At 44.1% G+C, this 12603-nt stretch overlaps 1 protein-coding gene across 7 annotated transcripts in view; it reads left to right on the forward strand.

Moving 5' to 3' along the window:
• The window catches only part of CACNA2D3 (calcium voltage-gated channel auxiliary subunit alpha2delta 3), a 931957-nt gene that overhangs the window by 749345 nt on the left and 170009 nt on the right, over positions 1–12603 (forward strand). For all 7 annotated transcript variants that reach the window (XR_006695842.3, XR_010585145.2, XR_012431274.1 and 4 more), the window contains 3 exons: positions 2035–2128; positions 5401–5496; positions 11002–11123. Coding sequence is in view for 3 of the 7 variants with exons in the window: in XM_045384857.3 (XP_045240792.1) it covers positions 2035–2128; positions 5401–5496; positions 11002–11123 (312 nt within the window). In the remaining 4 variants the exon portion in view is untranslated. The remainder of the gene's footprint in view (positions 1–2034; positions 2129–5400; positions 5497–11001; positions 11124–12603) is intronic.

Consider the following 12603-nt stretch of genomic DNA (forward strand, 5'->3'; position numbering starts at 1 on the left):
ATTCAAGGCTGTATCTAGGTCTCCTGGTTCTCCCAAGAATGGGGTCACGACAGGGTCACATAGCCTCTCAGTGTGGTACATGCTGAGTGTCCTACCTACCAAGCATCCCCTTCTAGGGGAGCTCAGTGAGTAAGAAATCTCTCAGCTGGTGCAAAAGAGACAGGAAGAGCAGCAGCAGCCCGGGATGCCCCTCAAAAGCAGGAGCAGACCCTATACTCTCACAGGATAACTCTAGTAGCTACAGTTTGGGCAGGGGGAGAGCCACCAAAACTGATCATGATATCTGCCCCCACCTCTAAACAAGCATATGTATTCAATGACATGAAAAGTGCTTTACATACATAATCCTAAGAGAGGTTTAAGGAGATTATCCAGCTACTAAACGACATCTCCATAGAATGGATTTACTTTTCGGGATATGCGCTGGTGGAGAAAGGATCAGATGGATATCCTACAAGCCCAATATGTCATTGTCTTTGACTTTTTAGGGACATATTTAAAAAACAAAAGTATAGAGACAATATAAATAATACATTTGTAGTCACCATCCAACTTTACGCAGTCTTAATATTTTACCATACTTACTCCAGGTGCTTTTTAAGGAATGAGACATTACAGATAAGGTTGAAGTCCCTGGGTCCTTGCTCAGCCTCATTTCCCTCCCAAAGAGAATGACCTTCTGTATTTGTTCATTAGTCTCAATAATTTAATGCTATTCCTACATATGTAGGTATCTATAAACAATATGTAGCATCAATTTTATTATTTTAAAATATATATTAAACTTTATATGTATGGTATATTATATGAATTACTATATATAATATATACAATATGTGCATAAATATATATGTACTACAACTTATATTTTCACCCATTATATTTTTGAAATTTGTGTTGATCATTCAGCTTTAATGCATTTATTTGCATTACTATATGGAATTCCACTACATAACTTAATATATTCATTGTCTTACTGATGATAAGTTATTTCTAGCTTTTGCTTTTCAGCAGAGCTTTTTTTTTTTTTTTGCTCCTAGTCAAGGTGAGGACTGGCCTGTCTCATGTGATAATTAGTTGTCCTCCTCTGCAGAGTGATTTGAGAGTTCTAGGATGCCTCTCCTAGACTTATCATATGCTCCCATTCCTTGGCCTCTTCCACAGAGCTCTACCAAGAGTCCCTTTGGATGGGAACAGACATTCTCCTTTAAAATGAAACGATTCTTGACCAGGCGCATTGGCTCATGCCTATAATCCCACTTTGGGAGGCCGATTCAGGCAGATCATTTGAGGTCAGGAGTTTGAGACTAATCTGGCCAACATGGTAAAACCCCATCTCTACTACAAATACAAAAATTAGCCAGGTGGTAGTGGCCTGTGCCTGTAATCCCAGCTACTTGGGAGGCTGAGGTAGGAGACTGGCTTGAGCCTGGGAGGCGGAGGTTGTGGTGAGCCGACATCGTACTACTGCACTCCAGTCTGGGTGACAGAGTGAGACCCTGTCTCAAAAAAATAAGCAAATAAATAAAAATAAAATGAAATAGTTCTTAAATAGAAGGAATCACAAAATAAGAATCCCAGTGGTTATTAAGCTATAGTATCTCTTTCCCATGTGACAACAGGCTGAGAATTTCAGGGTGCTCAATAATTTCAGTTTTAGGAGAGGACAGAGATGGGGATGATGACAGCCAAGTGTTCAAGGAGTACTGGCCTGTGGCCTCCAAATCTGGGACTCAGCCTGCTGGTCCGTGGCAGGAAGCACACAATGGGGTGAGAAAGCAGGAAACGGAAGTGTGAGACACCCAAGCCTCTCAGTTGACTACCTTCTTGCCCAAATGCTTTGGAGGCTCCTGTGTTGCAGGCATACCGGGTGTCAGAACTGTTTCGTATTTTCAACTGGTGGGAACTTAACTCATAAAGCAACATGCCTCATGAGAAAGTAGCCTGCAGACACTGCACAGTGAGCCCATGAGTGCCTCTCATGCCCCTCTTCCAGCCCTGCCAAAGCATCCTCTTGTCTGTCCCTCCCAACAGGTGATAAAGAATTGATCCAAGAAGTCCTTTTTGATGCCGTGGTGAGTGCCCCCATTGAAGCATATTGGACCAGCCTGGCCCTCAACAAATCTGAGTAAGTGGTTGCACGTGTCCTCCTTTCATGGCCATTTCCTCACCAACACTCCGAAATATGGTTATGGTTTAAAGAACTAAACTGTTTTAGGAGCCTGGTGTTAAAGTTCTTTAATTTTCCCCCAAGCTCCAAACCACAAGAGCTAGAGCAGATTAGCGACTCGGGCTTGGATGGCAAGCTTCTGGCTTTGACATATAATTTGTTTGAGTTTTAACGTTACATGAAATTTGGTACGCTGAGGTAGGGTGACACTTCCGAGAGAGAGGGAGGCAGAAGGGAACTTCGTTTCCTGCCTCGCCACAGCTCTCTCTACTTTGCAGTCTTGAGGGAGCTTGGGATCTGGGCCAGGTTAGGTTGTGAGTGGGACGGAGAAGTGAGAGCTTGATTTCATAGGGTGTCAGATATAACCCTGTGGTTTTATTTCTGAAGTGGAGGGTGGAGGGGCTGCGGGCAAGGCTGTGGTAGTTGATATCAAAGACTAGGATGAGAACTGCTTTAGCAGCTTATTATTATCTCTTTACTATTCTTAATTTAAGTAGAGTATTAAAGATTAAAAAGAAAAGGAAGAACCATTCCTTTTCTCTTATATCTTCATGTGTTACATGATTCATTTCTCTCTCCACTTTCCTGTTCTTCCTTTGTTCGTTCCCTCCTTTTATCTTCCCTTCCATCCTGTTTCTCTCCATTTTTCGATTCAGTATTTCATTCCCTCATTGTATCTTCCCTTCCATCCTGACATTCATTCTGTTTTCATTTTCATTCATTCACTCATCAAGTCTTGACTGTGTGTCTGTTATGTGCCAGACTCTGACCGAGGTGTTGGAGAAATGGAGAGAAACCACACAGATAGAGCTCTTAACATCATGGCACCCGTGGTATATAGTGTGCTGTATTATTAAGAATCATAACTGCTTTGAAGGAAAAGTAAAGACACATAAAGTGTAACAGATCTAAAGTGGAGGAGGAAGATGGGAACTAGTTCAAGGTTCAGGCAGCATTCTAGGAACAGCACATACAAAGGCCCTGAGATGAGAAAGTATTTGACACATTGGCAGAATTTAAAGAAGGTGGACACAGCTGACATATAGAGGATAGACTGGAAGATGTCAGAGGATGAGGCTGCAGAGGGGCCGCATGGCTCAGGACCTTGAGAGTCAGGTTAAGGATTTTGGATTTTATACTCAGAGCACTGGAAGATCACTGAAGGATTTTAAGAAGGGGAAGGAAATGATCAGATTTGCATTTTACAAAAAGATCTCTCTATTGCTGTGTGGAGAACAGAGGGTAATGGGGTGAGAACAATAGTAAAGGTTCCTACAGTTTTCCCAGGGATTTGTGACTTGGACCAGGGCAGTGGGCACAGAGAGAAGAGGTCCACTTGTGGCTTGCTTCAGAGGCAAGGTCCCTAGGACTTGATGATGGGTTTGTCATGTGAGGGCAGGGAGGTTGAGCCATCAAAGATCATTCCCAGGTTTATATCATGAGCTATTGGACAGATGGTGCTATTTGCTAACACAAGAGACACTGGGGGAAGATCACGTTTAGGGCTGGGCATGGCCAGTCTCTCTTCTAGACATCATAAGCTTAAAATCGCTGAAAGTGTCCCAAATGGAGATGTCAGGTACGCTGTTTAATATGCAAAACTGGAGCCCCAGAGAGACTGCCATTTTCATTATTAGGGGTGTCTTTGGACTGCTTGCCTTCATGGCATAGATCTTATTTCCTGGGAAGCTGGCAAATAATTGAGCCCGTCCTGGGGTTTCTTTCTCTAGTGAACCTTGAAGTGTTTCTTTTCAGCTCTCATGAAACTCAAAATCTTGAGCAAAGGTTGCTGATTCATTCCTAACACATACTAAAGATTTCCAAAATGGTAACTTGCTTTGTAGTCCACATCTGTAACTGATTGGACAGCCTGGCTTTCCAATTTGGTGTAGGCTACAAGCAGAAATGCATAGTGTTGGTTTTTATTCAGCCCTTAAATACTTAAAGGTAGCATCCACCACTTTGACTTTCATCAAAGATCAAGTAACCGAATGACCTTACTTTGAAGATAATGTGGAGAATGCTTTGGATCAAATTGCTAGTAGCATTTAGGACAGAGAAACAGGCTCAAGAATTGGTGTTCTCTTCATACATTTATTTTAGGATAAAATTATGTGTTTGTGGGCCGGGTACAGTGGCTCACGCCTATAATCCTAGTACTTTGGGAGGCCAAGGTGGGCAGATCATGAGGTCAGGAGATCGAGACCATCCTGGCGAACACGGTGAAACCCCGTCTGTAGTAAAAATACAAAAAATTCATCTGGTGTGGTGGCGGGTGCCTGTAGTCCCAGCTACTCGGGAGGCTGAGGCAGGAGAATGGCATGAACCCAGGAGGCGGAGGTTGCAGTGAGCTGAGATCGTGCCATTGTACTCCAGCCTGGGCGACAGAGCCAGACTTTGTCTCAAGAAAAAAAAAAAAAAGAAAATTATGTGTTTGTGGAGAAAGGCCATTTGCTTTTTGCACAGGAGAAATATGCCTTGCAAATCTCCTAAAGAACACACTCAAGCATATAAAATTTGCCTTGGAAGTTGAAATAAAATGATATTTAGTGAATTTTTATATTAGTTTTCCTTGCCAAGGCCCTTCTTAGAGTTCCTATGTGTAGCCTCCTACAGAGCTATCGGAAGAAGCCATTTATTTACATATCTCTTTGGGGTTGGTGGTGAGAACAAGGCCTGTGATCTGGTAGAAGTGATAAGCAGGTGCCCCCACAACTGTGTGGATGTCAAAACCAATTCCAACCACGTGGAATTCCAGGCTGTGGGATGCTGCAAACTTGGTTCTGTGGCTCAGTTGCTTTAATGGCAGATTCCACAAATGATCTCAAGACCAAGAATAAACTTGGTAGCATTAATGCAAAAAGCTAGTCCTCAGCCCTAATCCTTCCCATTCTTAGCCTGATCTCTTTGAACTTGCACCCAGAACCTTGAAATAAAGATGTGTGTATGGTTGGAAGTAGATTTTTTCCACATGCTGCTTTTGTTGGCAGGAAGTTCTTCATTTTTCCTGCCAGTATTACTGTGAAAACTTTTGTTAGGGATACAAGTTGGCAATCTGTGCGTGTGTGTGTGTGTGTGTGTGTGTGTGTGTGTGTGTGTTTCTATAACTTCTTTTAAAGTTCAAGTTTCAAAACTACTGTTTGGTAAAACATTCTGTGAATATTAAAATGCAATGCATTATCTGCTTACTGCCTAGAGGCCTTCCTCTGATGTCCACTGTTCTGTTTCAGGAATTCTGACAAGGGCGTGGAGGTTGCCTTCCTCGGCACTCGCACGGGCCTCTCCAGAATCAACCTGTTTGTCGGAGCTGAGCAACTCACCAATCAGTAAGTAGGAGGGATCCTCTACAGGGGCCCAGGGAGCTCCTGAAATGGAACATTCAAAGGGAAGCTTATTTCATTTCTGGATTCCACTACTGGTAGAAACATAATTTAGGCCACTCCAGGCCTATTGAGATTTTTCTTCTCTGTTCTACCATGGGAGCCCCAGCATGTGCTTTCACCTGCCTGTTAGCCCTTCCACCACCCTTTGTTCCTCACGCTTGTTGTTGGCTTCTGTCCACTGTCCTGGAGTCCTCTCCCGCCCTGATGAGTCATTTCAGAACTCTGGGAGGTGGTGTGGCTGCTAGGGGAGCCGCCAGAGGGAGGAAACACTCATCTTGTAACAAATGGCTTCAGGGTATTCAGCTGTTCTGCAGCTATGCTGAGGAATTCCTCCTGCCTGTACAAAAATCAGTGTTCCAAGTCCTGTTTGTTTGTTTATATTTTACTAATAAACCTCTGTGCCTCTGTGCTTAGCCTGAGGGGCTGCAGAGCTCCACACCCAGGAGTGGGCCCTCTGGGGACACTGGGGTTTGACAGTGTCTCCTTGGACTTCCAAAGAGACCTGGATGGATGGTGGGCAGAGAGTTTCCGGGTCTAGTACCCAGATGTTCAGCCCCTGTATCTTCAGAGAGCCACAGGCCCTTAACGCATCAAATTGGTGTTTCACCAGTGCTAGTAGGTAGACGGTGAAGTCTTTCCTGAGTCTGTTAATAAGTTTTTTCAATTTATTTTCTCTGAAACAAGAGAGATTGTTAAGACATGGACAAATGGGTCCCAAGATTCAGAAAGTTTGAGAGTGGTTTGCAAGTGTATGTGTGAGTGCAGAGGTTACCACAGAACATTATACCCCCAACCTTCAGGGTACCTGGAGGTGAATAACCAAGCCAGAGGGTAGCTGCCAATTTGAGAGGGGTTGGCTCATCAGGGGTCCAAGGAGGCGGTGCTTCCTTGGAACTTGACAGTGCTGTTTGCATCTGCTAAATGAGGCCCTGACACCCACCATATAACCTTACAAAACCAAGTCTGGTAAATGACGGATCAATCGATGTTTAGATATTTTGAGAGACTGGCTTTGAATTCTGTTCCAGGACTTTGACCTTCTTGATACTCACGTTTATCATCTATGAAGTTTGATTATAGTTGCAACTTGATTTTTAAAGCCCTTTTTAAGCATTTTACCACCCCCGCTCCAATTGCTTTTCCAGAGGGCAAGTTCCTGGGAAGGGCTAGAGGTGCTGAGATACACGTTACCTTCTCCTGTTAGGATCCAGATAGGCAAGAGGAGACAAGGGAATTCTTTTTCTAATACTCAATGAGAAAGTCTGCTGCTGGTATTGAGACTGCCACAAGCAAAGCTGCAAAACAGTAACAATAAAACGTGACACCTTGCTGGTCTGATAACTGTGTTATTGTGACAGATTTAAAAGACAAAGGACCACAGTAAGGATGCTGGGAGGTATACCTGGCTTATCTCACTTGGGTGTCTTCATTCTGTCCACCTGAAAAGTGAGAGCAATGATCTCTTTTGGTTACTGTGAAGATCCAAAAAAATTATGGATGGGCTGGGCACAGTGGCTCATGCCTGTAATCCCAGAACTTTGGGAGGCCGAGACAGGCAGATCACTTGAGGTCAGGAGTTCAAGACCAGCCTGGCCAACATGGTAAAACCCTGTCTTTACTAAAAATACAAAAATTAGCTGGGCATGGTGGTGCACACCTGTAATCCCAGCTACTCGGGAGGCTGAAGTAGGAGAATCACTTGAACCCAGGAGGTGGAGGTTGCAGTGAGCTGAGATTGCACCACTGCACTCCAGCCTGGGCAACAGAGTGAGACTCTGTCTCAAAAATAATTTTTTTTTTATGGATGAAAAATTTCTTTGGGAAGCTAAAAATTCCTACAACTATGTGTTCTATTCTCTGTGGCATTACGTGACCCACAGAGTGGGTACTCATTGACAGTTTGGATGGATGAAATCTTCTGTCTTCAAGAAACTCCTGTCCTTGCTTCATATAGAGGCACCTTGACATCTATTGTCTTAAGATCTTACCTGCCTATCCCTTCCCATCAAATGGTATTTGTCAAGATTCAGCTATTTGGATACACTCTCTAAGCCAGGCTGAGAAAGTTTTTAGCATTTCTGACGTTTGGTTTAGTTTTTGCTTTTGACTAGGGCATGAAAGGCAGAGCTTAAAGTATTGGGCAGAGAACTCGATAATATAAAGTTGCTACCCTGCAATTATCTCGTACTATCATCAGTCTCCTACACTGAGATTTCATCCCATACCCCTGCCACCTGCATTTGGAAGTTGGTCAATCATACTGAAACGTGGCTGTCACCCCCAAGAGTTATAATACATTCTGTGCCTTCAGTACAACCTCTCACATCACCATGCATATAGCATCCAGTGATGTTTGCCTTCATAGCATACAACCCTGAGTTTAGAGGGTGACCACTTTACCCCTGCCCTTTCAACCACTGAGAACAAAAGCAGCTCTGGCTTTAGGAATCCCATTTATTTGTTAGAGCCTGTTTTCAGTGTCCATAACACTCTTTCACATATGGTGTTACGTAATTCTGATAGAACCCTGGTAAAGTGCAGCATTTTTATTGTTCCCATTTTGTAGATGAGTAAATGGGGGTCAGAGACTCAATTATTCACTCAAAGTCACCCAGTTCTTCCCAGAACCTAGAGCAGCCTGACACACCACTGCAGTAGCTCCCAGTATCCAGGAGGAGACTTTCACCTTACCCAGAAGGATCTTTCTTCCTGAAGAACATTTTTGGGATTCTGTAAAATCAGGTCGCTCCTTCCCGTTTCCTCCAGAATCGCTGCCCAGTAGTTGGCAGAGGCCTCCAGGGTTTCCCGGCAACTCAGTCCTTTCACATTGACACCAGGGCTAATGGGGATCAAGTACTGCAGGCTCCTGCTGGCTGGCCTGGGTGCCAGCACTATCCCGGGCAGCAGGGCACTGGCCACCCAGATGTTCAGCGTTCCAGATCTATTGCCAGCCACCCACAAAGCCTGAATGTCACCATCTGAGGACCACTTCACACCTTCTAACCGAGCTACCATCTCATCTACTATGACTCTTGACAAAGGCCCCCTGTGGCACCATTAACCTGTGCTGCATAGACAGGGCACCTCTTAGCTGTAATGACCACTGAACAGACCTGCTGGGAGTGCGAACACCTTCTGATCAGCCGTGGCTGCACCTGTGTGTGGAAAGCAGCAATGTATCCTGCTATGGGCCAGGCAACAGAGGCTCTTCCTCACACCGTCCAAGTCAGGTTTATGAAGAATTTCATGTCTAGCGAAAGAAATGAAAAGGCTAAAATTTCAGTGTTCCTGACGTCTGATGACTTTTAGATCAGGAAACATTATCACTGAATACAGCAGCCTAAGGAAGAGCTTGTCTACCAAGATGAGCCTGGAAGTCCTGACGTCCAGCATTCTAGATAGCACAGGGGATCTCCGCACTTTCTTAATCTTGCATATGACTCCAAAGTTGGCCTTGGCCTTCTGAATGAGAGAAGAGTGCTTTTTAAAAAATTTTCTTTTAAACATTTTTAATTTCTGGAGAGTCATTTTGTCAATAAGAGTCAAGACCAAATGCAAGCAGCTATGCTATGTCAGACCATTTTTGACCTACAATTACCAGTTCTAGGAGCACAAAATTTTATAGCAGTATTAACAAAGTAGAGCACTCATAAAGATGGCCATACAGACAAAGGAATTTGAAAGAATTGAGAAATTTTATTTTTGAAGATATAGGAAATTGTGTTTAATAATGGAGGAGCTCTTATCTGGATATGAGATTAAATTTATCTTGTGATCATCAAGCATATACCAAGCGCCTGCTGAGAGCCAGGCCCTGATAATATTGGGAAAAGGAAGGTCCCAGACCTTAGGAAGGAGTAAGGACATGCTAATACAAGTTATAGGGAGGTAGATTCCAGAGCTATCTAAGAACCTGGAGGGTGACCTCCAATGGCATGGGCCTCTTCTCTAAAAGTAGGCACTCCATCTTTGGCAGAGGTGAAGGGAACACTGGTTAGACACACCCTGCAACTATAGAATGCTTTCCTGAACTGGGTGCCAAGTTCAGGAAACCAACCAGTTACAGCCTAGCATGAAAATTTCCCTCCACGGTCTTTGCAATCCAAATCTACGCTGCAAACTGCTGGGTTGAAAGTGGTGCCATTTCTGCTTCAACTGATGGCCTGTTCCCTACCTAAACATTATCCCCTGATTGGTCTCCCTTCCGGAAAAATGTCTGCAGCAGACTGTGGCCTAACCAGGCAGTCGTTCCCCCACCGCCTGGGTTGCACTGTATCAGCTAAGATAAGGCACTTCAGGTCCTGGAGAGCACATGTGAATCTCTAGAGGGATGTCAGGTCAATAATCATGCCTTGGGACTTGAGTATGCTTAAGGCTCTGTGAAGAGTGCACACATGTGAACAAATCTCCTGTCTTCAGAAATCTTGGGAGGTCTGGGGAGGGGATATGATGATTGTGGAGGCCAAAAAATAAATAAAAGGCTATATGAAAGTTACCAAGAGTGTGGGGGCCCAGGGTGTGGCAACAGCTTGCATGTGTCTCTGTGGATTCATGGGGTAGATGGTAGATGAGGCGCACTTTGAAAATGAGTGTGATTTTGAGAGGAAAAGATGGAAAGAAGAATGCACCTAGCCTTTCTGATAGACAAGCTCTCTGTGCAGAAGGCAGGGAGTCAGTAGAGGGCAGGGATGCACACAGGGGGCATGAGCAGGCCTGTTTGTCCAGAGAGGAGGCAGGTGAGGAAAGAAGGGTGTAAAGATCTCAGTGTGGGCTCACATTTACTTCCTTTGCACTTTTTCTGAGAAGCATGGCTTACCTTCTTTACACTTGCTCTAAGAAGAATGAGATCTACTTAAGAAGTTGATTCTCTGCTGGGCGTGGTGGCTCAAGCCTGTAATCCCAGCACTTTGGGAGGCAGAGGTGGGCGGATCACAAGGTCAGGAGATAGAGACCATCCTGGCTAACACGGTGAAACCCCGTCTCTACTAAAAATACAAAAAAATTAGCCGGGCATGGTGGCGGCCACCTGTAGTACCAGCTACTCGGGAGGCTGAGGCAGGAGAATGGCAGGAACCCGGGAGGCGGAGCTTGCAGTGAGCGGAGATCGTGCCACTGTACTCCAGCCTGGGCGACAGAGCGAGACTCCGTCTCAAAAAAAAAAAAAAAAAAAAAAAAAAGAAGTTCTCCCAAGGGTATCAGTATATATGTTTGGGTTTTAAAGGCAGACAAAGCTTTACCCACTCAGAATCTGACTCCCAGAGCTCTGCAAGATATTTTTGAGTAATGTGGGTGCCCAGTGTTAAGTCAGGCCCCCTGTATACTGAGAAAGGCAAGTTGGGGTTCTAAAAGTGAACACTGGTTTTACGTGATGAAGGCTGTCGGGGTGCTCCAGGCCCACCTTTACTCTGCTGAGTGATGCACATTCTTCTGATTCTTTTCCACTTCAAGGGACTTCCTGAAAGCAGGCGACAAGGAGAACATTTTTAACGCAGACCATTTCCCTCTCTGGTACCGAAGAGCCGCTGAGCAGATTCCAGGGAGCTTCGTCTACTCGATCCCGTTCAGCACTGGTGGGTGCCCTTGTTGGAGGCGGGCTCTGTCTGTCTAGTCCAGTGGGTCTGGGCATTGTGTGCAGGGTGTCGAGGAGCTGCCTGAATGCTGAAAGGAACCAAGTTCAACCCTCAGAGCCAGTGCTGAATATTGGGTCAGCCCTGAACCAGTGACCTGTTCCGTAAGCGTAATAGCCTCAAGGAAAAGGAAGGTTTTTCCTTTACCAAATTATGTAAATGTATTTCAGGAAGGAGGGCTGATGTTTTGCACCCTATGGGATTTTAATACAGACTTGTCAGTCAATTTTTTTAAATGTTGTCATGGCCCCACTTAGAGAAAATTAAAGCATCCCTTGCCAGAACCTTCAGTGAGTCACATCCCTGCAGAGGTCCACTGTTCCCCATTTGAACTGAATTGATTTAAATTGATATGCCAGACTAAGGACTGACTTTGTATAACCATGTGCTCTCTTGACAGGAGCCTGCAGTCACCATGAGAGGCATGTAGCTGATTGGTTTTTCAGTCCTAAGAGTTTATGATATGATAGTATAAAAAATTAAAGTTACCTGCCTCCAAAAAGAACTGAATGCTATCTTATTTCAACTAGTTTTAGAAGCAAAGCATACTGGAAATGCTTAAGTTGTCCTCGTTTTTTTTTCCTTGCCTTATGCATCTGGTGTTTTGGGTGCTCACTCTATACTGCTTATTGCAGAAACTTGAGAGATGAATGAAACCTAGTTCTGTAAACTTGGGTTGCTCTGGAAAGTTCAGTCTGTAGTTATATTTTACATATATCAGTTCCTTTCATATTAATCTTTTACAAATACTCCTAACTCAATCCTAAGGGAAGTTCTCCAGTGTTTGTGCCCAATCCCCCTCCCTAAGGCTTGGTGCTTTCTCATTTCCATGACTGAAAATGTTTTCAGAAAGGGTGCTTTTGAAATTTGTAGAAAACAAAGAGTGCTCATATAATTGGTTGAGTGGACTCATTAGGAAGACAGTCCCTCATCAATGGGCATATTTAAGGAGAGACTGAATATTATTGATTAGGTTCTTTGCTGGTTGGGATTTCAGACTACATTTATCTCTTAGATTCTTTTCAGGTCTAAGATTCTTTCGGTCTGTGTTCCTTTGCTAACAGACCTGTATGTATGCCTGCCTGTAGTTACGTGTGCTTTCTGAAATATAAATTTCCAGGTGTCTGAAGATCTTTCTTTTTCTTTCTTTCTTTGTTTCTTTTTTTTTTCTCACTCTCTCTTTCTTTCTTTCTGTCTGTCTCTCTGTCTTTCTGTCTTTTTTTGAGACAGAGTCTTGCTCTGTCACCCAGGTTGGCGTGCAGTGGCATGCTCTTGGCTCACTGCAACCTCTGCCTTCTGGGTTCAAGCAATTCTCCTGCTTCAGGCTCCTGAGTAGCTGGAATTACAGGCACCCGTTACCATATACAACTAATTTTTGTATTTTTAGTAGAGATGGTTTTTCACCATGTTGGCCACACTGGTC

This window comes from Macaca fascicularis, chromosome 2 (genome assembly GCF_037993035.2).
Source record: "Macaca fascicularis isolate 582-1 chromosome 2, T2T-MFA8v1.1".
NCBI classification, from domain to species: Eukaryota; Metazoa; Chordata; class Mammalia; order Primates; family Cercopithecidae; genus Macaca; species Macaca fascicularis.